The sequence below is a fragment of the Manacus vitellinus genome, unplaced genomic scaffold, assembly GCF_001715985.3.
Source record: "Manacus vitellinus isolate BGI_N305 unplaced genomic scaffold, ASM171598v3 scaffold_54_pilon, whole genome shotgun sequence".
NCBI classification, from domain to species: domain Eukaryota; kingdom Metazoa; phylum Chordata; class Aves; order Passeriformes; family Pipridae; genus Manacus; species Manacus vitellinus.
This window is the reverse complement of record NW_021940645.1, coordinates 897,257-924,469: the sequence shown is the minus strand read 5'-3', so window position 1 is coordinate 924,469 and position 27,213 is coordinate 897,257. Positions and strand designations below refer to the sequence as shown.

Below are 27,213 nucleotides of genomic sequence, written 5' to 3'. Positions count from 1 at the left end.
TGGGAATATCTATATGTGTCTTAAAAATAATTACACATTGAAATAACTTTGACCTTGCTTCTTAAGGCTTACAGAATCCTAGTGACATGTTTTATGGTACTGCAGAGGTGGAGAGCTAACAACATAGAACTGATTACCCAAAACCTCAGTTCTCTGACTGTTTCTGTTGGGATGCTAAGACACTGGTAGCATTTGGGAAGAATTTAACAATAAATTGCATCATAAACTTTCCATTACTTTTCTCATTAGCCAAGATTTCTGAAGATACAGAAAAGAGGTTGTCTTAGAGGAGCTAATGTGTTCTAGGTGCCAATTTCAATACTAATTTTCAAAAGCAGAAAATGGGATCTTTCACTTCACTGTCCAAACCTTCTAATATCTGTGAGTCAAATGCTTTTTTCTTAGAGTTGGTAGGAATAGTTGATAGATTTTTGGTTCTGACAGGTCTGCTCTGTTCTCTGTTTTCTGACTGACTTCTTATCAAACCGTTGAGAGGCCAAAGGTGTTTAATTAAACTGGTGTTTAATTACAAGCAACATGGATTGTGGACATAAGAAAGCAGCAGTAGCAGGAAGCCTGTAAGCTGTCAACCTCAGAAACAGGAAAGAATCTTCTGCCTAGAAACAGACCTGATGATTGATATGAATGTAGGAAACTAAGGTGCTCCTCAAATTGATTAGTTGGAAAACCTGGAAGAGGGGAAAAAAGAAAAAGAACCAAAAATGGGTGAGAAAATATTGAAGTAGTAGAAGAAAGATAAACCTTAAGAGCAGCTCTTGCACGTGTTTTGCTATGTGCTACCTGTGGGTAGCCTGTATACCTATGTAGGGTGGGGTTTAAGATGGTAAAGAGAATAGTTAATAGTTCTGGCCTTCTCTTTGCCTGCCTAGTAGAGGGAGCTGCAGGCTTCAGTTTCCTCTTAAAGGACTAAAACTGGGTTTGCTTCCTTGACATGATCTAGTGTTGCTGGTTCATTCTCTAGAGTACTGTGATTTCTGTGTAACTTGAATACTCTGCATTGCAAAAATGAAAAAAAAATTAGTGCTCTTAAACTTTAAGAACAAAATTTTGAAATTTATAGTCATAATTCACTGGTACTAGGTCATATTCAGGAGGGTTTGTTTGCTTTCGTTTTTTGTTGGCTTTGTTTGTTTATTTGTTTGGGGTTTTTTTCCACTGTTTGTTTTTGAGGGGTTTTTTTTTGTTAGTTTGTATCACTTTTACATGTTTCAGTGCAACAGGTAAGGTGTGACATCCTTGGTCCTGACATTTCTCATTGCTAAAACTGTTCTTCTTGCTAAGGGTTGAAGCAAGATCATTACACTTCACAAGTGCTGAGCTTTTTAGTTTGTTTCAAGGCAAAGGACTTGGGGGGAAAAAAAGAGAAGAGTATCATAATGAAGCTGTGAGATGGCAACTGTGTCTATAAGCCTGAAGATCATTTGGTGAGATCCATTTTCTATTCCATATTTCATCTATGAATGGGAGTCTAAAAATGCTGGTGTGTTCTGGTTGCTGTATGAATTTTTGTATAGTACCATTTATTATACTTGTGTTGGTTTATGCTGCATGTCCTTCATCCATTATCTAATGTCCCCCATTTAGACAGATATCTAAGAATATTTTTGGCTATGTTTTATGTCAGACTTGTTTATCTGAGACTGCTAAGTGACTAGCTGCAGTGAAATCTTTCAGACACAGATGAAAGATAATGATGTTTGCTGTTTGCTCATATATTTGCCCAGATGAAGTATGTGGAATTGCTACCTGAGTGTCAATTCCTTGTCTAAGTCAACTGTGGTAACAAGGTCAGGTTGGAGGATTTCTGAAAGATGTGACCAATCAGATGATTGAGAGTTTCCTGCAGACCTCAGAGCACCAGTAGTGCATTTGAGCTCTGTAGCAATGACAGTGGCAGAATTTCTGAAAAGGCTGTGAATAACCTATGGATAGGAATCATGACTAAATTGGTTGCTGGATGCATGTTGTATCTTTTCATCCAGATAACCATACAAGCCTAATTCTGGAGATCACAACATTGTGCAGTCATTTTCAGTCATGCAAAATGCATGTAAAATTCTCCTATTTATTATTTAGTAGATTAGTACTGAGTGTTTAAGTAGATGTGTTGGCCTGTATCAAACAGTTCAAGTATGTAAATATTTTCATTGCAAGCATGAAAGAGGTACATCTGCAAATATTGGTTATTGTTCACACAGATTGTGCACATAGGGAAGACGATTTTTGGTCCAGAGGAGTAACTACAGTCCTATACCACATGAAAGAAAAGGATCTTCTGGCATTATATCTAGAAAAAGTCCGAAATGCCTGAATTTAACCTTATGTTCCTTGTCAGGAAGCCAGAATTTACAAATTCCAGAACACTTCTTGCAGGTAGGTTTCTGAAACCTGACTTCATGTACTAGAGTCAATATTTGTTTCAAAGTCCAAAGACCACCTGTACTGTAAACATCTGTGAAACACTGCGGCAAAAGCTCTTGGGTAATAGCTGTTTAAATGCATCTGTCTGTCTCCTAAGGTACTGAGGAAATCCTAATGGTTTACATATATACACTAATTATGTCACAAGACATGGGAAAGCAGAAGATTGTACAGATCCCAAGCTGATGGAAGACAGCCGAAGTTCCGTAGCCAAATTGTTTTTGAGATACACATCTATGGCTGAAATAGGGTTTAGTCTGGGCAGGTGATCAGACCTGTCACTAACAACAAGGAGTCCTAAGGAACTGTGGCTGTGTGTATCTGATGTGTGGTCAGACCCCACGTGAGTGAAATTAAGTGTTATGCTTTGTTACATTTCAGATGATAATCTTTCCCATGCCAAACAACTGACCATAGCAACTGGGGAAAACATCCAGTGAAAATATATAGGTGGCTTTTTGTAAGGTTAGAGGGAGACCATTTCTAACTGAAGACTTTTCCATACCTGTCCAAGGCATAACTTTAATAACGAATGGGTTAATTCACTAAATTTACTAAAATAGATTATAAGCAAACTCCTAAATCTGTAGGTTGTACATTGCTACATTTGCAAACTGAAACAGTTTTAGCTGTGTGAGGTGAATATGGAACAGGGCTCTATTCTTTTTCTTCTACCCTCTCATCAATTATGAAGAACACAGAATTTGTGACTCTCTTGTAATAGGTCTTCACATAAGGATGTAACACAAACAAATGGTTTTGCATTGCTCTGTAGAGCTTATACCTTAAAGAGGAATACTGTGAAAGACTAAGGGCAGAACTATTTATATACCAATATGGTTTAATGCTGTTTAAATGAAGCAATAGAAACCAATCAGTGAATGGAAAACTTTAAACTTTAACTAATCTTGCTATTTTTTCACCATTTGTGGTACAACAGTGCTTATTTATGAAGACAGATTAGGAAACAGACTTTTTAATTTATCATTATCTTAGTGTTGAGACATGAACAGCTAGGACTTTTATTAAGTGAATAAACAGAAAATTAAGTTGTATTCACTTCTACTTAATGTTCCAGGTCTAAGGAACAAATGCACCCAATGAAATTAATACCAGCGTACAGCTGATTTTAATTAAATCAGAATTTAGCTCCCAGTATAGCTTTAATTATTTCCTAAGAAGCAAATTAAAAGTTGCCATTCATGTATAAAGCCCTGGCACATGTTACTTCATGGCATGGCCATGAGCAACCTGTTCAAGTTGGTCCTGCTTTAAGCAGAGGGTTGGACTTGAGACTGTCCAGCCTCAAATATTCTGTGATTCAGGGATATGTTAGAATAGAGAATTTGAGGTCAAACAGATACAAAGAAGACAAGCATATGGGAGAGAAGCAAAAGTAATTATTTTCTTTGATATTAGTAGTGGAAGAACCTGGAAAGACTTCTTAGGGAGCGGAAGGGAAGGCAAACGGGAGATACAGCAGAGGATTTCTCTAAAGCTGAAGTAACTGTGGAATGAGTTACATAGAATGCACATCAATAAATTACTCTGGCTGAAATTGGTATTCATTCAAAAAGTCATAAAAACCCTCCAGAATGGAAGAGCTGAATTGCTTATGGTCTTGTGCAGGGGTTGCAGGAGGTCCCATACTCCCATCCTGAGAAGGTGAAAGGTGATATGAAAGAATAAATGCTGGTGATGAACACCCATCTCAGGGCACATACTACTTTCTTTCCTTCTACAATCACAGCTCTTTTTTTCTGCTCCACAGTATGTGTTTTACCCTGAATGCTTATGGGCCAGTGAAATTCTACACCTGCACATCTGAGAGGCCTTGAGCCACTCTCAGGTAACAATAGATAGAGGTGAGAGTTTTGGAGCAGGTGGGAAGCAGGTCATGAGTTCCCGATGTTCAAACTCTTTTGCTCTTGTCATTCTTCGTGCAAAGGAAATAAACACAACTTGAAAAATCTTCCCTATGTTAACTTCAAAACTGAAGCAAAACATCTACCTCCTCTAAACCAAAATGTACAGGCTAAGACAAGGCTTTTCATCAACAAACTGAAAAGCCCTCAAAGACATTCCCACGAAGCTGGCATAATTTTCAATAGGAAAAAAGATGGACTGCAGTAACTCCTTGAAAACACATTATTTGTATTATACGAAGTACTAATAGTAAACAGTACAAATGAAACTAATGTTAAAGTTGTTTTTGTAAACACCTGCAAAATTGTTTTCTTTCCACAAGCATTACTTAGGGGTAAATTCCTTTCATGAAGTGAGAATAGAATAGCAAAATAAGAAACTTAGACTGCTAGACTGTGAAACAGTTAACTTTGGTAAATAATGTCTTATCTGAAGATAAAGATGAGAGAACAAAACAGAGTTTTTTAGGAAAACACTTTCTGACATTATTTGTGTGCATGAAGTATTTCTGTATAATGCTAAACTTAAGCATGTTTGGGGTCTTTAACAATAGTGCAATTGTAACTTTGAGTTACTGTGAAGTGTGTGCTCTCTACAGATCAAGTCATTGTCCTCAACATTTGAAAGCTGTGATGAGAGAGACAAATTACATAGCTTAAGAAATGGTTTTCCCTTGACCGATTCTAGTAAAGTGGAATTTCTTCAGAGCTCTTGATACAATTTCCTCCTCACTAAAAAGAAGCTACCTAAGAGTTACCATGATGGCAAAACAGTAGGAGTGGAGTGTAAACCTGTACTGCTTCCAGGGAAAACATGATTCTTCTGTAGCTGAAGTGAGGATAATCAAATCTTAAAGAACCCTACTTTCTTCCTTCCCCTTCTGCTGTGATAGTGTTTTATCTCTAATCTATTGGCTCAAACCTGTTTTTTCATTTCTACAAACATAATTCGTCCGCACAGACTCCATATTCAGTGATTTATAACCTAAAAGGGACCTCAGTAGTGACAGATAGGGAGGTGGAAAGGAGTAAGTAAAAGGAAGAAACCAAGAAGGAAGGGAAATCTGTTTTAACCAAATGGATATAAGCAAGAAAAAATGAGGGAAAGGGACAAAAGCAAATATGGGCAGAAAAAGAGAAAAGGAGAAGTTAAATGATCTGATGAGAACATCATGAGGTCTAGAGCCAAGGCAATTATCAATCCTATCTGTCTAGACAATCAGCAGCATCAATAGCCATCATTGATAACATTTTTTTGTCAGTTTTATCTTGTTCATTACTTTCAAGGTTTCCTCAGGACTCCAGTAAACCCATGCCTTCTGGCAGGTGTTAAGTGTTTGTTATATGGACTAGAAGAGGGATTGTTTTGCAGGACTGCTGTGAGTAAAAGTAGCAAAATCATGGGATGATTCCAAATAAGAAGACTCTTTTAGTTAACAGAAAGATTCACGTTGCTATTCCAGTGGTTGCAATCGATATTATATTCGATATGGAACAATATGGAAGGGCAGTGTTGTTTTCACATCATTGTTTTCCTGTCTTTAGCCTCATTTCAAAGCACAGGAGTCATATTGATTTAGATTTTACCATTGGGTATCTTCTGAGTAAAGGTCATAGAATGTGGTCAAAACATAATACAATGCAATGGGCAATATATGAACCATAAAGAGATTTACAGAGAAACTTTATTAGGGCTCAGTCTACAAAGCTGTTGATTATGGCAAGAAATTTAGTAGAAAATTTGGAAGCCTTTTACATGGAGTGATGAGTCATTATCAATAAAATGGAATAGGGAAAAATGCTGATATCAATCATTCTTTTATCATCTTTTTTTTTTTTCCTTTTTCATAGGCAGAAGTGCTGTGCCAAAAAGACATGATGGTAGAGCACTATCTTACCTTTTTACAAATATTTAAAACGTCATGTTGTCTGGGAAGAGAAGCCAAATTAAACATTACCTAACCCTCCAGTGCTTTAGCATTGGTCACAGATGTCCTAGAAGAGAACATGCTGAGGTGCTTCATGGCCATAAAGCAAATGTGTTCCACTTGATAGTAAAACCACAGCAGGAAGAAGTTCAAACTGGAGTTTGAAGTTAATACACAAGTTAATGTGAAATGCAGCTGTGCAACATTTCTAGAATACTAGTACCAGAGAGGATGTTTCAATGAAGGGGTGACCTCCAAAGGTCTCAAGGACCAATGCATTTAACTAGACAGAAGTGTGTCCAGAAAGAGGAACTGTAAAAGGAAAATAAACAGTGGTCCTGCAAATTCATTCCTTGTATATGTCAAATTACTTATGCTCTTCATCATTTTAGGAGCTTGTGGGGTTTTTTATTTTTCTATGTGATGAGAGAGGCCTGCTTCTGCATTCTGCTTGAGTGTTACCTTCAAAACATGAATGCTGATTCCCAAACTACAGTTTCTTTCCTTAAGTGGCATTGAAAAACCAAGGAAGAGCAAAACCAGAAGCAAGAGAGAGTGGAACTCACAGACTGACAATATTTGATCTTGTCTGCCTTTACTGGATGATTGCTTGTAGAATTAGAAAGAAAACTCTTTCTATTTCTTTCTAAGAAACTTTTTGTGTACAAAAAGGGTTTTTGTTAGTGTTGTTTCATCCATTTGCATTGTCTTTTGGTGCTTCCACAAGAAAAAAACCCCAAACAACAAAACATTTGTATTTAAGAATGAATGTTTATCACTTCAAAAGGTAATATAGTCTTTGAATGTTACCCATTAACTAGGGTTAATATAGTTAGTTATTCTTTTTCTGGGTGTGTTAATGCGTAATTTATTCAGGCTGGGATAGTATCTTCATGTCAGTGAAGTGATGACAGTGTACTGAAGGGAAAGCTGTCCCTCATAATGTGTATCTGATGTGTGCATTGTCCATGTTTTTAAGTGCAACCAGTGCTCATCATTCCATGAGACAAATTGTCTACAATGGAAAACCAAGAAAAAATATTTGAAAGGAACGATTTCATGTCAATGATAATTAGAGAGGGGCCAATGCTGCAGCAGATTACTGGTGAACATTCACAGGCACTGGTTATTGTTTTCAGGAATGTAGGCAGAAAGTGAAAATTCTAATGAATTCTTACATAACTATGTAACAATGCAGAAATTTGAATCCAAGGAACCACATAAAGGGATTTTTGAAAACAATCAAGTTTACTTAGTTTGAAGTAAACTAAGTAGGTTTTTAAACTGAAGAGTGATAAGGGTTTCATTGCTGTCAAAATGGCAAAGGCTGTGGAACACATTGCAATCCAAGTACCAGGTACACTTTGATTGATTAAGACAGTATGATTCAGAGTTCACTGAAGTAAAGAGAAATTTTTATTTTGATAGACCTGTGCTTTGGTCTGAAATTGAGATTATAATGGTTCTTCTAAAAGAACTAAGGGTAATTACACTTATTTGTAGTGGTGCACTAGTGCTGGGCATTTTGTGGATCTGCCTCATGGTTATGTTTACTTGTTTGTTATATAGTAACTTTAAGACACAAATACCCACAAAATGCCATCTGTCTTCATACCTGGCATACCATCAGCATATTCCAGACACGAGCCATCTGACAAGTAATTTTCCATAGCAGAACTGATCACTGAGTGCTCAGATGTGGCAGTTACTATATTTCTAAGGGTGATGGAATATAGTATGAGAATATGATATAAAAATGTAATTGAAATGGATCTGGATTAATAGAGGATGGGAAAAGAAAAACAAAGGCTGAAGGCAGAGGTCTGCGTAAATGAGAAGCAGCCGGCGTGCTAGATCTTATCAGATGTTTTGTCTCTCAAATGTGCATGAAGAATGAATGAAAATGAAAAAGAAATATTTAAGGAGAGAATTCTACTTTTCTAGAGCTGTAAAAGTCAAAAGAAAATAGTTACATGACACAGAGCAAAGTTCTTCCAGTCTTTTGTTAGGAAAGACATGTATTTACAGAGTTTGTATCTATCCTGTAAAACCTCAACACACAGCTGGAAGCACAACATAGGTCCCAGAATTAGGGGAGAGACAAACTGAAGAAGCAGCTGCCCTGAGCTGTCACTAGTACTCCTGCACTACTTCGTACTCAGTTGAATTGCTAAGATAACCAATCTTGCACAGGTTGAATCCAGAAAGTTTCCAAGAACTGAGTTAATTAGTGAAATACCCTAAAGTTAACTAACTCCCCTGCCAAGAAATGGGCTCTTCCATTTTCCTCACATGATTATCTAGGCACTTTCACTTTTCCATATATAGGAGCAGCTCAGGGACTGACAGATCAGGCTAGGTAGGGATACAGACTTCAGGCACATGCGTTCTCCTTGTGTGCATGCACAGATGCAAGCATATGCTGCTTTCACACACTGAAATTCAAGTTAGCCAAAGAGGTGACAAGTGAAGACACTGATAGTCCTGCTGATAAAGAACCTTCTCCTTAAAGAGAAGGCACTAAAGGTAGAACTCTTCGACCACTGTTTATAGTAACTCATCAGGAAAAGCATCACAGCCATGAATGGACCAGTGGATGGTTTATGTGATTACACGCTGGACGATGAAGGGGCTTTCATGTTCACATCGGAGTCAGTGGGAGAAGGACATCCAGGTAAGAAACCAGCTCTGGTAAAAGTGTAAAAAGAATAATATTTTCATTTAAGATGGATCTTTTTAAAAAGTCTGAAGAAGAATTTATCTGCTATTAATTTTATTATAGAAGTTATATGTAGCGGGGTGCTTTTTACTTCTTTTCTACTTACTGGACTACAGAACTGCTCTAACTAGTGTGCTTCCAACAGTTTACGTGCTTTTGCAGGGTGTGTGTTAAACTGAGGAGGGCACTGAGTTTTATGTTGCTGCTCCTTCCTTTTCATCTGAATTTCTTTCAGTATTCCTGTGGAGACACTACTGTGTCTCTGACAGACTCAAGTTTCACATATGGATAAGAATGCATAGCTTACTTCTCAAGTTCTATATCTTTATGGGCCCTGTGAAACTGTCCTCCACATATGCAATGCTCTAAAACTGTCACCCCACGACTGGAATATCCCTAAGCAGTCTGTTTTAAAGCCTTTTTTTAGTGGTCCCAGCAGCTGTACAGGGCAAAACTGCTGATTTCCAACCCCACTGCCTCCCACCCCTTTCCATCATCTGATGCAATATATGGAATTGCTTAAGCAAATAGTGGACAGTTATTTGCTAAACTTTATGTATGGTCAGCAGAGATTAGTTCAATTTTATTGAAAACAAATATTCATCCACCATAAACATGTACCTTATGTCAACAGCAACTGTTCCCTCAAGTGAGGCCAGGGGACAATAGGCTATTTGATGTCCTGAAAAGTGTATTTGTTTTAGAAGCCAATTTGGTGGCCTGTACTTTTTGCTATAATAAGGCTTTTTCAGGTCTGTGTTTTATGTTATGTGAGTAACTCATAAATGGGTGGAATGACATAGTAGAGGATAAAAAGGTCGGCAATGAGAATTTGTGTCTATAGTTCTGATACTCCTATGATATAAACTTATTACTGCAGATGAAATCCATGGCTGATGCAATTGAGTATGTCTCCATCAATGGGGAGGCAGCTACATCAGGTTGAACCAGTTGGGGTTCTTTCTGATGTAACACAATCAGAAAATGACAGCCAGGTTTTGTCCTTGGGACGTAGGTCCCATCTCACATTTATGTATAATTACATGCAGCATTTGTAGTGCTATGTAGTTTCATAGAAAAAAAATAACATTATACAATATGGTAATTTTAAATGGATGATGGTATTTCCAAAGATGACAGGTCACAATTTATGCTACTCTAATCATTATTTTTAATCCTCTTGGGGCAATAATAGGGAAGTCTCAGAGCAGAAAGAGTGCAACTGAGTCCCCAGGTTTAGCTTTGTCCCTTGATTTCTTTCCTTTACTGGTTCTCTTTTTATCTTGTTTCTTGTTTTAGAATTTGGCCTATTTTTCAGTTCTTCTTCACATTCTCTTCTTTATTTCCAAACACTCTATAGGCCCTCAGTAACTTTCTTTTAAGGCCCATGAACATTATTTTTCTCCTGTGTTAAACATTGGGAAACACTGTTACCACTTGTCTGATGTGTGTACAGCCCCTTACCCTGGTGGGTCTCTGGGTACTCTGAGATGCAAAGTGACCACTTGGAGGTTCCTTGTGGAGTGAGTAGAAAATGGAAAATTACTTGGATGTTTTCAAGACTGTGATGCCTGTACTTTCTTAAACAGCCTAGATCTCCATGTAGGGTACTGAAAACCCAAACCCTATGGCAAAGGGAAGATACAGATTTTCCAGATCAAAGGCAGGCAGGTTGGCAGTAAGTAACTCTGGGTGGTCCAGCAAATTCTTGTTCCTGAACATAGCCCAGCAAGGGAGCCTAATTGTCTCAGCTGTTCCTGACAGCAAATTGATCTCCCTTACATCCTGGCCAACTCCCCCTTTTCCTTCTCTGGTTCTGTACAAGAGGTGTAGACATGCCGCTAGGGTTTTATCACCCAGGAAAATCTTGGCTATTTCTTAAAATGGGGCCCAGTGCCCGGGGCTGTAGTTGGGCTTCTGACATTATCTGTAGCAATAGGATTTTATTGTGAGTTTTGATTTCCTCTGTTTATACAAAATGGATAATTTGCGTGTTCTTGATTATTTCTCTTCCGTATCTGATAGCATAATTTTGCTAGAGGGCATTATGTGAAGTAAAGATCCTGAACTGCATCTTTGTCTGGTGGAAATTTGAATTGTTCTGATTATATTAGCTGAGGACTGAGCACATTAATGGAGACCTCCTCCTTAATGCACAAAGCAGGAGAAATTATGTGCTTATTTATTTTATACCTGTACAATGCCTGGAGCTGGGTGTCACTGAGAAGCCCAAATTCCATGGAAGCAAGTAATAGCTGCCAGTAATTGACACACAGGTATTACCTCTGCTCCCCAGAGATATTTTAGGAGACTGTTTATCCCATCTTCTCAGTCCAGATTCTTGGGTGTAACATTTGGGAATCCCTTTCAGATCTTTAATCGTTTAGTCATTTAGTGGGGTAAATTCCAAATTTTCTGAAGAGATCTGCATTTCAATAGAATAATAAAAGCACACAGACAGTAGCATGAGCAAGAGAAAGATTCTGTCTTTAGTTAGCTGGTTTTTGTCACTGCTCCATTTTGCTTAGTCCAGTCGTGTCTGTGCTGCATGAGAGTTTCATGATGCTTTGAAAGGCATTGAGTGTTTCTCTACCCCACAATGTCTTACAGATGTCAAACCACTTAGGAATGATTCCTTCCCCTATTTGGTGTGACTTCAGGTGGAATTTCCTGCAAACTAAATGTCGTTCAGTTTTCCAGAAAGTATCAAGGAATCTTTAAAAATATAAGAGCAAACATCTGCTAAAAGCACCCTCAGATTTTCAACTATATTAAAAGCATCTGTTTATCTCTTAGATATTCACAGGGGGAAAAAAAAATCACAAAAGAAAAAAAAAAAACCAACAAACCAGAAAATACAGATCTTTCCAGCAAGTTGATTCTTGCTTGTCTTATATCTAAGATTATATATACCTAATGATACACATAATACTTCAGTAAACTGCACATTGAACAGAGAACAGATGTATGAGATCTTTAAACAGTGTTAATAGTGCAATATCACTACAGCTATCAACTAGCACTCCTCAAGAGTCTTTTAAATAGGAAAAAAGTACTGCATATTTAAGCTGTTTGAAGTCTTTCTAGTGAAACTTTTTTGGTGGAAAGCTCATTTTTGGATGAAATGCTCGTGATAAGTATCTGCATTTCTTCACTGTTTTTTTTTACCAGAAAACTGAGAATTGCTCAGTTTTCCATATTTTGAATATAAAATTTCACATTCTAGTTTAAAATTATCTTTTTTTTTCTGTTGATATAAATAAAATACCATTAAAAATACTGAATTTTATTTTAACGATCACAGGATTTGAAGAAAATCAACCTTGCCATTTCAGATGTTCAGTGTTTATTATATTTACTACACCATCGAAGTCAGAAGTGTGGTTGCACCTGTTTGTTGAACTTCAAAAAATGGAGCTTTTTAAAATTAAATATTCAGGTTTTACTGCTGTTCGTAGGTTTTGTCTGTGCGTGATGAGTTTGAGAAACTTCCTGGGAAGGTCCTGAGAACTGTGTTAGGCTCTTAAATATTCTAGATTCATGTAAAAAACCTATATCTTACTATCTGGAACCTGTGAAGCTCCTTCTATTTATTGGAGATCACTTTTGCTGTTTACTCCTTTACTTCATAATATGACAACTGGACTTTTGAGGGCTGGTCTTATCATTGGTCTCCCTAGACTAATTTTTTAGTTAGCAAGAGTTGTTTCATGGCTATTTGGCCTCTCTGCCATAAGGATTAGTCTGTGGGATGATTTGATTTCATGAAAAGAACTCATGGTCATCTAATACTTTTGTACTCAGTCAAGAAATCCTTAGCTTAGACATCTCTTTTGCAATAGTTACCCTATTGGATAGTAATTCACTACATGGAAGGATACATGAACTGAATTCTGACCTCTGAAAGCATCTTTTAAAAATGATAATGTCTCACCAGAGGTGGTCCATTATGCTTTCCCTGTTTCCAAAAGGAAAGGGGAAAAAAAAAGAAAGAAAGAAGCATATCCTCTCATATTTAGCAGCTGATAAGAGAAATGAGATGGTTGAGATGAGAAATTTGAATAACAGAATGAAAGGTGCACAAAGCCTGCTAAGCATTACTAAAAATAGAATGCCTGGTTTTGTTTTACACCTGAGACCTTTGCTAATAGACATACCTTTAATTTAATGCATTAATCAGCCAATCATCCAGTTAGATTTCTCTTTCCAGTCTTGATAGATATGTCTGTATCTGTATTTGGAGATCTAGTTGCACTACATCTGCTGGTTGTTGCACCAACAATCAGATATGTCATGAGTTATCAAACTGATGTGCCTCAGACTATTTTAATCTAAAGGTACATTCTCAGCATGGTACACTGAATTATTCTAATTTATTCTTTTCATTGATTAGATTCTCACATAGATTTTAAAGGCCAGAAGTGACCTCCAATATATAGTCTGGTCTGACCTTCATACACAGGTAATATTGTTTCATGCAAGAATTCATCAGACAAGCTAGTAAATGATGGTTGAATTTCATTTATACCTTTTAAAATTATATCCAATTTTCATGTGGTGATTTGAAGAACAAGGAATCCTGAGTGCCTCTAGATGAATGGTTTCAGTGGCGCTCACCCTTCTAAGATTTTGCTTTTTGAATCTTTATCTGTCTTTTTTTATTTTCATTTATCATCTGTAGTTATATTCTTGCCCATCAGAAAAAAGCTTTTCTCTCAGCATAGTATTTTTGGGTTCTTAGAGACTGTGATCCCGGTGCCTGTAGGGATTTCCTCTGGTAGGTTGCCTCTCCTTCAGTCTTTCAAAACTAGATTGAGTTTGATTGATATAATCCTGTAAGGTAGACTTTTCTGATTTAGGGCATCCTTCTCAGTCTGGCTTAAACCTTCCCACAGCTTCTTAACTTCATCTTTGGAATACCAGCACCAAAATTTAGTATTTCTGTAGCAGTCTAATGCTGTTGTATGGATATAATGTCATTTCTATGGATGACTGTCCCTCTGGGTTCTTTCACAATCTTTTTACAGCAGCAGTTTTGTAAGACAATCTCTCTCCTTCTGTAAATGTGGACTATACTTTTTGTTCAGGAGTGTTTCCTGGTCTATTTCTCTGAGAAGGAAGCAAAAGAGCTGCTTTCAATATGCATGGAATACTGTAGATACTAATGATACAGTTAATTTTTTAAAAAAAAACCAACAACCAACCTCATGAAAGCATTCTGTTAAATCTTCACTTACTGATTTCACTGGCTGCTGTGGCTCGTGGTCCCTTCAGATGTTTCATGGTAGTTATAGTTCATTAATTAATTTCAACCACAGCATGCAAAACCAACATAATGTTCTTTGTACCAGCTGGCATGCTTCATGTGGAGCGAGGACAGGGATAAAGGTGTTCATGGCATAGGAACTCTGGGTGGTGAAAAAAAGACTAAAAAACAGTCCCAGCCACTCAGACTTTACTACAGGGCAGTGGACCTGCACTAGGAGGGCCATTCTAACCCCATTTGTTTTGTTGTCTTACCTGGGTAATCAAAAATTACATATTTTCATCAATAATTTTTGCTTTTACGCTTCAAAATATGGCTCTATTTCCTTATAAATCTGAGAAATTTGAAGAGACAGGCAGAGATATATTTAAATCACTCCTGCCACCTTTGTCCCCAGGTTTGCTAAACAAGGTTCAATTGGACATCTGATTAAACTGCAAGAACGGTATCTGATTCCTGTTTGGTAATAATTGTCCCAAATTTAGTAATCCATGTACAGTTCTTGTAAGGCTGAAAGTTCCAATGCAGCTGACATCTGTTAAATGTCTTTCATGTTCCTTCTTTTTGTGTTGAAGTAGTTAATATGGGAGACAAGAGTGCAAGAATCACATTAGTTCTCCAGTCTTTGATTTGTCCCTCTTAGCTAAATGTATACCATCTTCCTGAAAATAAATGAGATTTTGTTTTGATTTGAGGTTAAATGTATTAAAGGCCTCCAATGACAGACTCTTACAAAACGTTGCTTTCCAACAGACTGTGTTGCACAGGAGATTAATTTATTTTGCCACACAGCATGTTATGGCAAAGTCTAAACACAGTATACAATACTGGGCTTTTTTTTTTAAAGAATTATACAATTAAATTATATGAGAAAATTTACTATTTTCTTGTAGAAGGCATTGCTGTGGGTGCTGCCCTTTTGTGTTCATTAGATTAGCTACATTATTTAAATAAGATTCAAAGAAAGAAAAAGATAAAAGATTATTATGATAAACCTCAATTGAAACCTTTGTACTTGGCAGGTAACTAAAGATTTACCTCAGGCAAACTACAGTTGATAAACCCTTCTTGCTTTTGTGTGTGGTCCCTCCACTGCTTTGGGTGCAGGCATTTTTAGGGAGCAACCTTAGGTAGGAAGCAGTGACAAAAAGCAAACCTGAAACAGGCTCTCCACTGACCTGTGCATTATGTGTATTAATCTAAATACTTTCTTAGGCTTTACCCACAGGGTTGGTCAGGTACATTCTAACTTTCTGCTAGGGCAATGGAAGTTGGTGGTGAAACATCACTGTTAGAATATCCCTGGTGTGGAGGGCATGCTGTACTGGCTTGTGGTGTTAGAGAAGGAGAAGGCTGGGAGGAAAACCTCATTCTCTGTTCATTGTTTCACACCTAAGTGCAAAAAACTACAGGTAAAGTTATAGTCACTGTTAGTTTACACCAGTAAGTAAATTCCCCACTGTACCTACAGAGTTTGTTTGCAGGATGTTTCATATGTCTTTCTATTTAGCTGGATTAAATAGGCCAAATATAGCAAAAAAAAAAGCAATAAAAGAATTCCTTTCTGAAATACCTACTCTAAGTGGGGCAAGCAGTCCATGGTTTCTATTGAGCGCTGTGGTTTTGCATCACAGCTTTGATGTCTTGCAGATAAAATCTGTGATCAAATCAGCGATGCTGTACTAGACGCCCACCTCAGACAGGACCCAAATGCCAAGGTTGCCTGTGGTAAGTTGTTTGCTACTTTGCTTTTAAGTCATCACACATTCTTCTTTTAGGATGTTGAAAAGAGCTAGCTCATTTCACTCTCAAAAAATGACATAAGAATTTCAGTCTTGAAGAGAAGGAGAGATGAGGAGAAACAGTAAAGGTTTTTATAAAGGCTGAAACCTAAGTGGGCTGTAGAAGAATAGGGCTGTTGATTTTGTGTGTGGACTGAATTGTCCTGGGAGAAACAGATTTGGATTGACTACAGTGGATTTTTGAAAGAATATTTGAATGTTTTGTTGAAAAGTTCATTTACTGTATTTAATGAAGTACTATTTTTTCAGTCCCAGTTCCTACTTGTTTTTTGAAATCTACTTAGAAGTTGTACCATCAAATTTCCGGTTATTACTACAGTTAATTTATCGTGTAACTAAATCCCATCTTCAGATTCTTCCTTCTGGGACTGGAGGCAAGTTTTCAAAATAGTTGATCACTGATTAGTTTTATTTAGCCTCACTATATACCTTAGACTGTTTGTGTGGATTTAAAAATCATGGTTTAATGTTAAATTTCTCTTAAGTTGATGCATATCACTGAATCATGCTCAGTGTTTTGACTTTCCCATTTGTAAATAGGACATGTTAGTCTTTTCCTTACTTTCAGGCATATAGTGAATATGAAATGAACTTGTTATAGGAGATAATAATGCTAAAAATATGGGTAGAAAGGATTTGCACTGTATACACCCAAAATCACCATTGTTGCAAATACAGTTATTTGTTTTAGTAGGCTGACTTATTCTGCTATTGTAATCCTGTTTTCATCTCTCTTTTCAGAGACAGTATGTAAGACAGGAATGGTGTTGCTCTGTGGGGAGATCACATCTCGTGCTATCGTGGATTATCAGCGAGTCGTCCGAGATGCAATTAGACATATTGGCTATGATGATTCAGCTAAAGGTTGGTGGAAAAACTCATGAAATCCTGGAAGAGCAAGCAATAGGCAACTGCAAAACAGGTCTGTCACCAATTCCATACATGGGCTTTTGCAAGCCTGATAAAAACACAGTATACTGTTTGACAGTTGCTTACATGGTGCTACATGATACACTTTCTGGCTTTATCCCAGTAAGAAAGAAACTGCCACTTATTAGTCCAAACTGAATTGGGAATAGACAGACTATACTTTGAACTGTGGTATTAGGCCAGAATAGTTAACTGCAGCTTGAGGCACAGAACTTACTACTCCTCCAAACTTGCAAGAACTTGACTCTTGGTTTTTCATTTGCCAAGCAGATTGATGCATCTTGTTTTGAAAGAGAGAGAAGAAACCTAACTCATTTCATTGTACCTTTATATTTTTGTACTGTGGTACCATCTGGAATTCCAGGTGTAAAGCTGGTTCTCAGTGTGGAGGGTGCTCTGAATAACTACTTCTACAATGAGGAGGGTGCAATGCAGACCTGGCTTGTGTGATGTGCAAATGATTAAAAAGACAAAATACTCTATGTACCAAACACATTTCACTTTCTGATTTGCATGTGTCTGTTTATACAGTAGAAATATTCCAAGTGGTCTGTTACAGTGAAGCGTATCTTTTAAGAGCTTTTGGTTAAAAAGTTGTTTACTGCAGTCCTTTAATTGCTACTGAATTTGCAGGGAGATTGTGGTGGGAGAATATTATAGCAGCACATCTGCAGGTTGCCTCCACTGTCATGTTTCAGCAGTGCTTACAGAGAACACTGGCAAATATAGTAGGTCATAAATCTCCTGTTTATCCTAACTGCCCAAAATTATGAAGGGAGATGCAGTGACCAAATAAAAAACAATTTATAGAAGTAAAACAAAACCTAAACCAAACAATGGTATACGAAGATACAATTTTCTTCTCTACATAGCCTACTTAAAATAGGGTGAAGAGCATTCAAGTGAATCATATGCATATGGGCATGTATATATGTTGTACTCACTGAACATGAGTTTGGTCAGCAGCTGTCAGTGGCTACAGTTCTAGGAAAGGTTGAATTTGGAGAGAAACAAGTTATTGTTTATATACCTAGGAACAGGTGGAAAATTTTGGCACAATCTTCTTTCAATTTCTTTTTAAAACCTTACTTTTGGTCTTTGAAAGTCATGTAAATTCCCACTTCAAGATTTGCTGTGACACTTGAATGTGTTTTTTTTCTCTGTTTGTGGTTCACACAAAGTCCTGTGAGAGATTTAGGTACCAACACTGCCTTACATGTGTTACAAACAATGTGTTAGAGAGCAGAGCCTTCAGTTGCTGAAAACATCAGCCTCTAGGAATTTATGTAGAAGGTTTTATTACTATTTATTTGGGAGAGGCTCATTATTTACCTTTTTGTCTAATTTTCTAAGTTGACAATTCATAATCAGAATTGGCTTGGCACAGGGAGCCAGTGCAGGAGAAAATAAGCAGTAACAAGCAATAAAGGCAACCCTGTATACCCCACACCATCCTAAAAAAGGTTTCAAGTGTGATATTTACAAAATAATTACTAAAAACAGTGGAAAGATTTTGAGTTTTGAACGTGGTATCCTATATAAAATGAAAATTTTGTCATATGGTTCCATGTTACTTTCCCTAATTGTGACAGAAAAAGCTAATTCAGTGCTATTCTTTTTTTCCAAATAGGCTTTGACTACAAGACTTGCAACGTTTTAGTGGCACTGGAACAACAGTCACCTGATATTGCCCAAGGTGTTCATTTACACAGGAATGAAGAGGATGTTGGTGCTGGAGATCAGGTAGATGTGGCATCACATCTAAAACATCAAAGATGTTTTAATAGAAAAAATTTACCCCATCTTACTACCCTATTTTCTGTGTCAAACCCCTTGTCAAAATATTTCCACACTTCTATCTTGGGCTACCCCGGAATAAAAACCATTTTTACTAAACAGTTGAAAGTTCTTTGAGAGCAGACTTTTCCTGGTGCTTGTTTTAGCACTCCATTCAAGTGAGGAGAGCTCTGGCATCTGGTAGTAGCTGAGGAGGTGCCCTATAGAACCTAGCAAAAGTTTTTTTTGCTTACATATTTCATGTTTTTGCTGGGTAGATTTAGGTTCATCAGTCCATTCATCTTGCAGCCAGGCTTGTCATGTAAGGTGGAATAAACAAAAGATCTTTTCACTTTCACAGAGTTCTTGAGATTTTGCACATCCAAAAATTAGGTGATGTTTCAACTGTCCTCAGCATTAGTACAAAGAGTGCCAGAGTGCTTTTAATTTTCACTTATTTCCCAGAGGCAGTAATTGTAATAGGTGTTCCACATAATTAAGGCTCTCCGAACTGCCTTTCTATGAGCTAAATAGGTAATATAGGTAATTATGGTATATTCCCAAGAGAGAGATACCAACACAAAAACTCCATAATCTGACTGATGCCAGTATGAGTGAGTTCAGCATTTACAGTAGTTATCATTAGAAGTAATATCTAGTTTATAACAGTGCTGTTGAAAACTGTAAGTAAAGGTATCAGAGTACAGGACACAAAGCAATATTGTTCAAAAAATCCCTTAAGGGCTAAATTAAAATGCTTCTATACTGTCATGGAGTCATAACACTACATAAGATGAAAAGATATCTTCTTGGGCACTTTGACTTCCTTTGGCACTTTGGTAGCCTCCCTTCCCATTCCCATCAAAGTACATTCCTGTCTTTCTTTTTATTTTTTTCCCCCACAACATACACTGGATGAGATAAAAGGAAATGCTCCTAACTCTATTTAACAAATTATAATCTGGTGCAGGAAACATGAGTGAATACTGGTAGAAGCTGTGACTAGAAGCATATGGCATTGAAAAATCTGAGGCAGGGGCCTTAAACTGATGAATGGTGTGTCCTTCATGGAGTGCTGGCATCCCATTCCACTGTCATTTCAGGTGCAACCTGCAGTGTGTGTGTCTGTACTCATACACAAAACTCATACTCTGCAACCTTTTCAGACTACTGATAGCATCTTTTTTAAGACAAAATAGTCCTTAACCTTTTTCTCCAGCGGATTTTTTTTTTCTGTGAAAGAATCTGGTGGGGGGTTTTTTTCACAGAAGCATCTCCTTTTTTGTCCAGGTTTCCAGTTCAACATGTAAACCTTCAGGCTTTCAGTCGAAAAATCTAGGAACATGGTTTGTTTCTCATTACACTGTAACATGTTGGAGCCTGACCCAAGTTTAGGCTTCTTGTCTGTAATGTAAAACAGTAGAAAGTAAACCTGAGGGTGCTGTTTACTCTTTGCTTCAGATGAAATCTCATTTTCTTTGGTTGTGGTGCCATTAACAGTAATTGAAGTGTATTTTCTCCCCCTGTAGGGTTTGATGTTTGGTTATGCAACTGATGAAACAGAAGAATGTATGCCTCTAACAATTATTCTAGCTCATAAACTGAATGCCAGGTTAGCAGAGCTGAGGCGTAGTGGAGAACTTCCTTGGCTGAGACCTGACTCTAAGACACAGGTAAATACTGCTATGGTTGTCTAGATAGTTGAAAACTGAGCACATCAATTGTTGTCTTCAAAACTATTTAATATTTCTGGAAAGAAAAGGTGTTAAGCCTATCAGGATAACCTACAAGTAAGAGATAAAGCTTTTCCACTGCTTATGATACTGTCTCCTTGACTGTTGGAAAGTGGTTAACTTGTATCAGAGCCCTTAAGCACCTAACAGTGAAGAGACATTTAACCCCTCAGACTTCAGTGGTTTGTGCTCATTGAAAAAGTGACAGGACATCCAAAGGATTTATTTGCATTTAGGGATTTGGGGTGACATTTTCAAGATGCAACAAGAACGTAAATTTCTGAGGCTTGGAAGCTTTGATGGAAATCCCAACTAAAAGACATGTTTTGGATGATTTCATAGAGAATCAGATGGTCTACCAGATGAGTTTGGGGGTTTTTTTTGTTTGTTTTGTTTTTTTGTTTTGGTTTGGTTTGGTTTTTTGTTTAGTTTTGTTTTTTTGTTTGTTTGGGTTTTTTTGTGGTTTTTTGGGTTGTTTGTTTGTTTGTTTTTGGGTTTTTGTTTGTTTGTTTTTTGTTTTGTTTTGTTTTTTTTATTTTCTATTTTCTTCCTTAGCATAGAAAATATGAGGTGAGAAAATAGGCTTTATTTCCCATGCCCTGGCAACAATTTGAACAGTGATCAATATAATGCATGACAGCACTGACGTTTTGCTACAGTTTTACTTTTGTAATAGCGTGCATGGCATTTGATGAACACCAGTCATACCTTTGATGGCAACTTTGGTGTTTTCTTCCTCCTTCTCCCTGTTGCATCCAGGTCACAGTTCAGTATACCCAGAAGAATGGAGCAGTGATCCCCGTGCGTGTGCACACCATTGTGATATCTGTGCAGCACGATGAAACCATTTCGCTGGAGAACATGCGCAGAACCCTGAAGGAACGTGTGATCCAAGATGTTGTCCCTGCAAAATACTTGGATGAGAATACTGTTTATCACCTTCAACCTAGTGGGCGTTTTGTTATTGGAGGGCCTCAGGTTTGTCTTGTGTTGTTTTGGTGCTCTTGTGAGCTTGCCTTTCACTCTGTGTGTGTGTCTTCAATACTCAGGTTTTTGGCATGTCTGTCCTTAGGCATAAGGTGAAAGCTGCTTAATGCAAGTTTTCCCTGCAGTTGTATGTGGGAGAAGGGCTCAGGATTTCATGCCAAAATAACCTTTGACAGCATGATTATATTGTACATGTGCTGTGACTAGGCAGGCAGATTGAGCTGAATCTTACATTGCATATGGAATGTACAGCCCAGTTCTGAGTTTCCTCAAACCCCCTTGAGACCATCACTGAGACATGCAGTCCTTTCTCATTGAAAGCATTTCTTGCAGAGAGATGGACAAGAGAAAGTTTGCTTGTCTTACAGTGAACCTGATTTTCAGATCTGCATAGCTCTCACTCTTCTACCTGACACCAGTAAGAGCTGAAGGTGTTCATCTGTCCTGAAAATCAGCCCCAATAGGCTTCTTCTGGTGAGAAAATAAATGTTCATTTTACTTTATTTAGGCAACGCAGGAGCTGGGATTTATAATTTGATCCTGCACTCACAGAAGTCAGGCAGAACTTCCACTCTCTGAGATTTAGTTTTTGAAAACAAATTCACCATTACCAATGTTTTAGTCTTCAGATCCTTTCAGAACAACGATAGCAAAATTTCAGAGCTCCTTCCTGAGATTAGGTACAATTTCACAATAAATCCAAGTAGACACCGTTTTTCCTTTGTTGTTTAAATTCATGCATTTACTGGAATTTGCCAGAATTATTTCTAAGGTGCTGTGTCTTTTTTACCTTAGGGTCACGTAACAGGTAGGAGGGGGTTGAGACTAATCATTATAATAATGTTCCTATAAAAAAATGTATTTTTGTGCAGTTGAATTGGTTGTATCACTGTAGTTTTGTGTATCATTGACATCCTAGACTATGAACAAATGGAGAGTCAAACTTGAACCATAACTTGAAGTGAAGGAACCAATGCAGCAATCACAGCTACATACAAAAAGAAGGCTACATATATGAAAATTTTTATGTGTGCAGTAAGCTGCACCCATTAAAAATGTAAATCTTTCAGATGTGTACTGAACTGCATCCATTTAAAAATGTAATATAATTAGATATGATAACCCACCCGGGAATACCCTTTCTACTCCTGTGCTAGAGCTCTATTGCATATGTTTGCACATACAAACAGAGGCATGTCAAAGTGTCTGTTTACAGCTTTTTAAACCTGGGCTAAGTTTACTTAGTATGGGTCAACCAACCTATGTGTCCATGACCTTACAACTGCTATCAGCACTTGTGCAATTTACAATAGCATTGCAGCAACCAGAAAATAACTATTTCTTTTCTTGCCTTGAATATCTTGTACCTTCTGGTTACTCAGTTATATTTTTAACAAGGCTAGCTGTAGAAAGCTGCCTTAACCTCCAGCTCAGTTCATCTAAGAAAGGCATATGTATTTCACTTATGTTTTTGAGTGCAGTGGTGCCTTGAGTTCTGGCTATGGCAAAATCATTAGTTTTGCTGCTGTCACTGTTTTCCCAACAGCAAAACCCTCTGGTGTGGTGAGGACATTACAGCTCATCACAATAATGACTTCCACATGCTTTACAGATGCATTTGTGCTTGTTCAGCACCTTTGAAACACCCTTTCACATGTCCATTTATTTCTTTCCCTCTCACTCTGTTCTGCTGTCAAGTCATGAAGGCACACAAGGTGTTCTCATTGCAACTGTCTGTGCCATCAAAAATTAAGGACAAGCCAAGCAGAAGAACCTGAGGACAGGTTCCTTTAGGCAGCCTAAATTATCTGAAAATTTACATCTTGCTTCTTTCTTAGCAGAATGAAACAAACAGTGCCAAAGTTTTTCCTCTGTGCATATGCATAGTCTTCCTAAGAAAAATGTTGACTCTCCACTTGTGTTTGCCGTGCAAACATTCCAGCAGTCGAATTTTAGTGACATGATGTTTTGAGACAAAGAATTTCAAATCTGCCTGCACAGGTGGCAACTGAATTTCAAATTTGGACACATTTCCATTCACACCAAAAGCTTAAGGATTTAGTAAACTGTAGGGGTCAGACAATTAGTCAGCTGTTGATCAGCTAACCCAGATCAAATGAAAATATGAAGTTCTTGTAAGGAGCAGTCAGGATAGCTGTGTAGGCAGCTAGAAAGTTACCTGCACTTCCTTATTTAATATTTTAGAAAATTCATCTATAAGTATCTGTTCTTAGAAAGAAGTAATCCTTCCTTCTCAGTTACTTATTACTGCCTAGTACTCCATAGCTGTTGTGTACAGTTTAAATTATACTATAAATACTTTGAGGTTGGAAATGTGTTTTTTAGTACATATTTATATGACAGTCTCTGACACTGCACTAGAAGTGCTGGGTGCCAGCATCCATATAATGATATATAAGGTACCACTGGTACCTTGATGGTAAATAAAAAAACCCAAACATTTACTATTTAATATTTACACAACTTCAGATTTTGACCAAAAGATATGAAAGCCTGATTTTTTTGTTGTGGGGCTTTTTTTGTGGGATTTTTTTTTAAAGAGTGTGAAATCTCTCAGTGGTTCCTATATGACACATAGTTTTTTAGCAATATTCTGTAATTGATTTGGGTATCATAGGTACATAATTTCTAAACTAAAGTTTCCATATTGCCAGGAATATCCACTTTTAAAACAGGCAGTGCATGCTCTAGCTATCTGTGTGTAAACCTGTTTGCTTGATTACCAGACAAATTGATGAATGGCTTGTCTTGTGAATCTGGCTTTAAAGAACAGTTATAGCCACTGTTGTAGCTTGGTGAGACGAGTTCATTCCTTCAGCTACCCCACAGCATAGGTGGTGACCTACCTTACACGTTGTTGTAGCCTTCTGAAGGAATGCATAGCCTTGTTCGAGACTTACAATAGGACAGACTGTAAAATGGACCAATTCTTTTGCTGGTTTAGGGTGATGCTGGTGTCACTGGGCGGAAGATCATAGTGGACACTTACGGTGGCTGGGGAGCCCACGGAGGCGGTGCCTTTTCGGGCAAGGACTACACCAAGGTGGATCGCTCGGCCGCCTACGCAGCCCGCTGGGTGGCCAAGTCTCTGGTGAAAGCTGGGCTCTGCCGCCGGGTCCTGGTCCAGGTGGGCTTTGCCAAGAACGTTGCTTTTCTCAAAGAGGTGTTTCCTTTTCAGATTTACTTGGAATACACATTGTACAAGACCCTGTAGTGGGCTGCCCAGGGAGGTGGTGGATTCACCGTCCCTGGAGATTTTTAAACGCAGATTGGACGTGGCACTGAGTGCCATGATCTAGTAAATGGACTGGATTTGGACCAAGGGTTGGACTCGATGATCTCGGAGGTCTTTTCCAACCCAATCGATTCTATGATTCTGTGAAGTGGTTTTGGTGATGGTTTTGGGGTTGAAGAAAGGAAAATTTGATGTGCTTGGTTCAAAACCACTCTAATGTCACCGATATCAGCTCCTTGAAGCTGGAACTGTTCATTTAACTTTTGTTTTATGGGCCATTTTTCTGGACTTTTATTGAGCCCTCAACCCTCTGACACTTACTGTTATGGAAATGAGCATGGGATGACTGGATAATGGGAAGAAAGTCATCCAGAGACCTCAGCATTTTCAAAGCATTCTTTTTTTCTACGAATATAGATTGTGCAAATATGAGAAGTAAAGGAGAGGCCTTAGTCTGCATAAGGAGATTCAAAAATGAATGCTTTCCTCTGCTGCATACTGTTGTTCCCTGAGGTGCTGTGTTTATTGGCTAACTGTGGTGCCTTTTTTCACCCAGGTTTCTTATGCCATTGGGGTTGCTCATCCACTGTCCATTTCATTGTTCACTTATGGAACTTCCCAAAAAACAGAGAAAGAGCTGCTGGACATCGTACACAAAAACTTTGATCTTCGGCCTGGAGTCATTGTCAGGTATAGAAACACACAAAAAGGAAAATATCCTGGTGGTCACGTCCTAGAAGTGGCTTCTTCCAAAATCTTTAGCTGTTATACTGTAAGAGGCAGCCTCTTGAACCAGCAGGGGATTGTTCCATGCAGTACAGGAGGACTTTCTCTCATTCTGTCATTTTGTCAGTATTTACAGTTGACAGTTTTTATGGTTCTCCCCGTGTGCCATATATTTTAAGATTACAGATATATTTTTCAAGTTTCATATGCAACATATACTTTCAGCAATTGACCTTCAATAATATATGGAATTTAAATAAAACAACTTCTGTATTCCAAGAATTTTATATTACTTTGCTGTGAATATATTTTGTTTTACAAAATTAATTGAAGATTATTTCATGTTTTCACCTACAATTAATAACTCACAATAATAAGACCTGCAGTCCTAAAGTACTCGACATTTAATTTGTGTTGTCACTTTTATTGTCCCCATTGGACACGTTCACTGGTGTGCTTGCATCTCCAGAATATGCTTGTTCGACTAAGGGTGTGAAATGGCTTTCAACATCAGGATTTTAATAGTAGTTATCATGAAGTATCTTAATATGACAAATTTTCTCTTCTTTTTATTATATACACAGGGATTTGGATCTGAAAAAACCCATTTACCAGAAGACTGCTTGTTATGGTCACTTTGGAAGAAAGGAATTCCCTTGGGAAATGCCTAAAAAACTTGTCTTTTGACATTAGCTGTCACCTCTTAAAAACAGAAAGGAAGTCCACTAATGATGAGGGTGCTTCTGAAAATCAAATTTGACAGCTTTGCATTCAACAAAAGGAATTTTAGATTTTAAATGGAAAGAAAGAAAAGGATATTTTCTTGGAAATTGATTTTTTTTTAACCCTCAGTGTCTTTTATTATCCAAGATATAATGGACAGAGTCTGTTTTTTCAATCAGCATAAGACAACAAAATACAGTTTACTCTTAGCTGCTGCTCTGTTGGTTCTTTTCATAAAGACAAAGTGTGACTCAGGTACTCAAACCAATAGCTGAACCTCAAACCTTTGATGGGCAAAGGTGAAGACAACTTTCCCAACTCTGACTAAGGATCAGCAGATCTCTTGCTTCTAATTAGATGATGGGAAATTCTGGGGTCCAATTTCCTTACTGGAGTTAGCATTGCATACAGTTGGGGGTTGCTTTGATGGGAGAAGGCTGAATATCACACAACCCTATCTTGGCCTCTTTTGTAAAAGATGTTATCCTATATGTAATATTTAAATCACTGTCACTGTATATGTGCTGTTATTGTTGTGTTTCAATTACCTGTGTTTTTGAAACATAAGTGGTCTCCTATGAAACAACAATCATAGAATAAAAAGCTTTTTCCTACCCTGAATGTAAAGGGGTCTCTTTTTCTGTGTTTTGGGTTTTTTTAATATTGCAGTGTAATGGTTCATCTCAACTCAGCCTCTTATACTCTTGTAGGATTTTAGTTTACCAACATAATTGAATTTTTTTATTAGATTTTGGAATTGTGATACAAATTTGCCTTATAATACATGTGTGATTGCTCTTTAGTCCTTGTGATTAGTAGAACCTTGGTGAATAAGTATTCTTATTTGTGACTCTTAGGTTGGTGTTATACAGTATTCTTTCATAATTTTTGCTCCCAAATTTTAGGTTTATTGCATGGCTTTCTGTATTGGATGTAATTTGGGAATATAGTAAAGCACAGAGAAATAACTGCAACATAACACAAAGCATGAGGTTAAAAT

The 27,213-nt window shown here is 37.5% G+C and overlaps 1 protein-coding gene and 1 long non-coding RNA gene across 2 annotated transcripts; both read left to right on the top strand.

The window, feature by feature from the left end:
- Window positions 1–526: 526 nt before the first annotated feature.
- LOC108643766 lies at window positions 527–6,873 on the top strand. The gene is made up of 3 exons (XR_003916161.1): window positions 527–660; window positions 4,214–4,307; window positions 6,219–6,873. It is a non-coding gene; the product is annotated as an uncharacterized LOC108643766 (long non-coding RNA).
- Window positions 6,874–8,601: 1,728 nt separating this feature from the next.
- On the top strand, window positions 8,602–26,840 carry MAT1A (methionine adenosyltransferase 1A). The gene is made up of 9 exons (XM_018081591.2): window positions 8,602–8,969; window positions 15,931–16,008; window positions 16,824–16,946; window positions 18,643–18,755; window positions 20,318–20,461; window positions 21,281–21,499; window positions 24,474–24,656; window positions 25,321–25,454; window positions 26,075–26,840. The coding sequence occupies exons 1-9, from the start codon at window positions 8,876–8,878 to the stop codon at window positions 26,175–26,177; spliced, it is 1,191 nt and encodes a 396-aa protein (XP_017937080.1). The 5' UTR covers window positions 8,602–8,875; the 3' UTR covers window positions 26,178–26,840.
- Window positions 26,841–27,213: the final 373 nt, after the last annotated feature.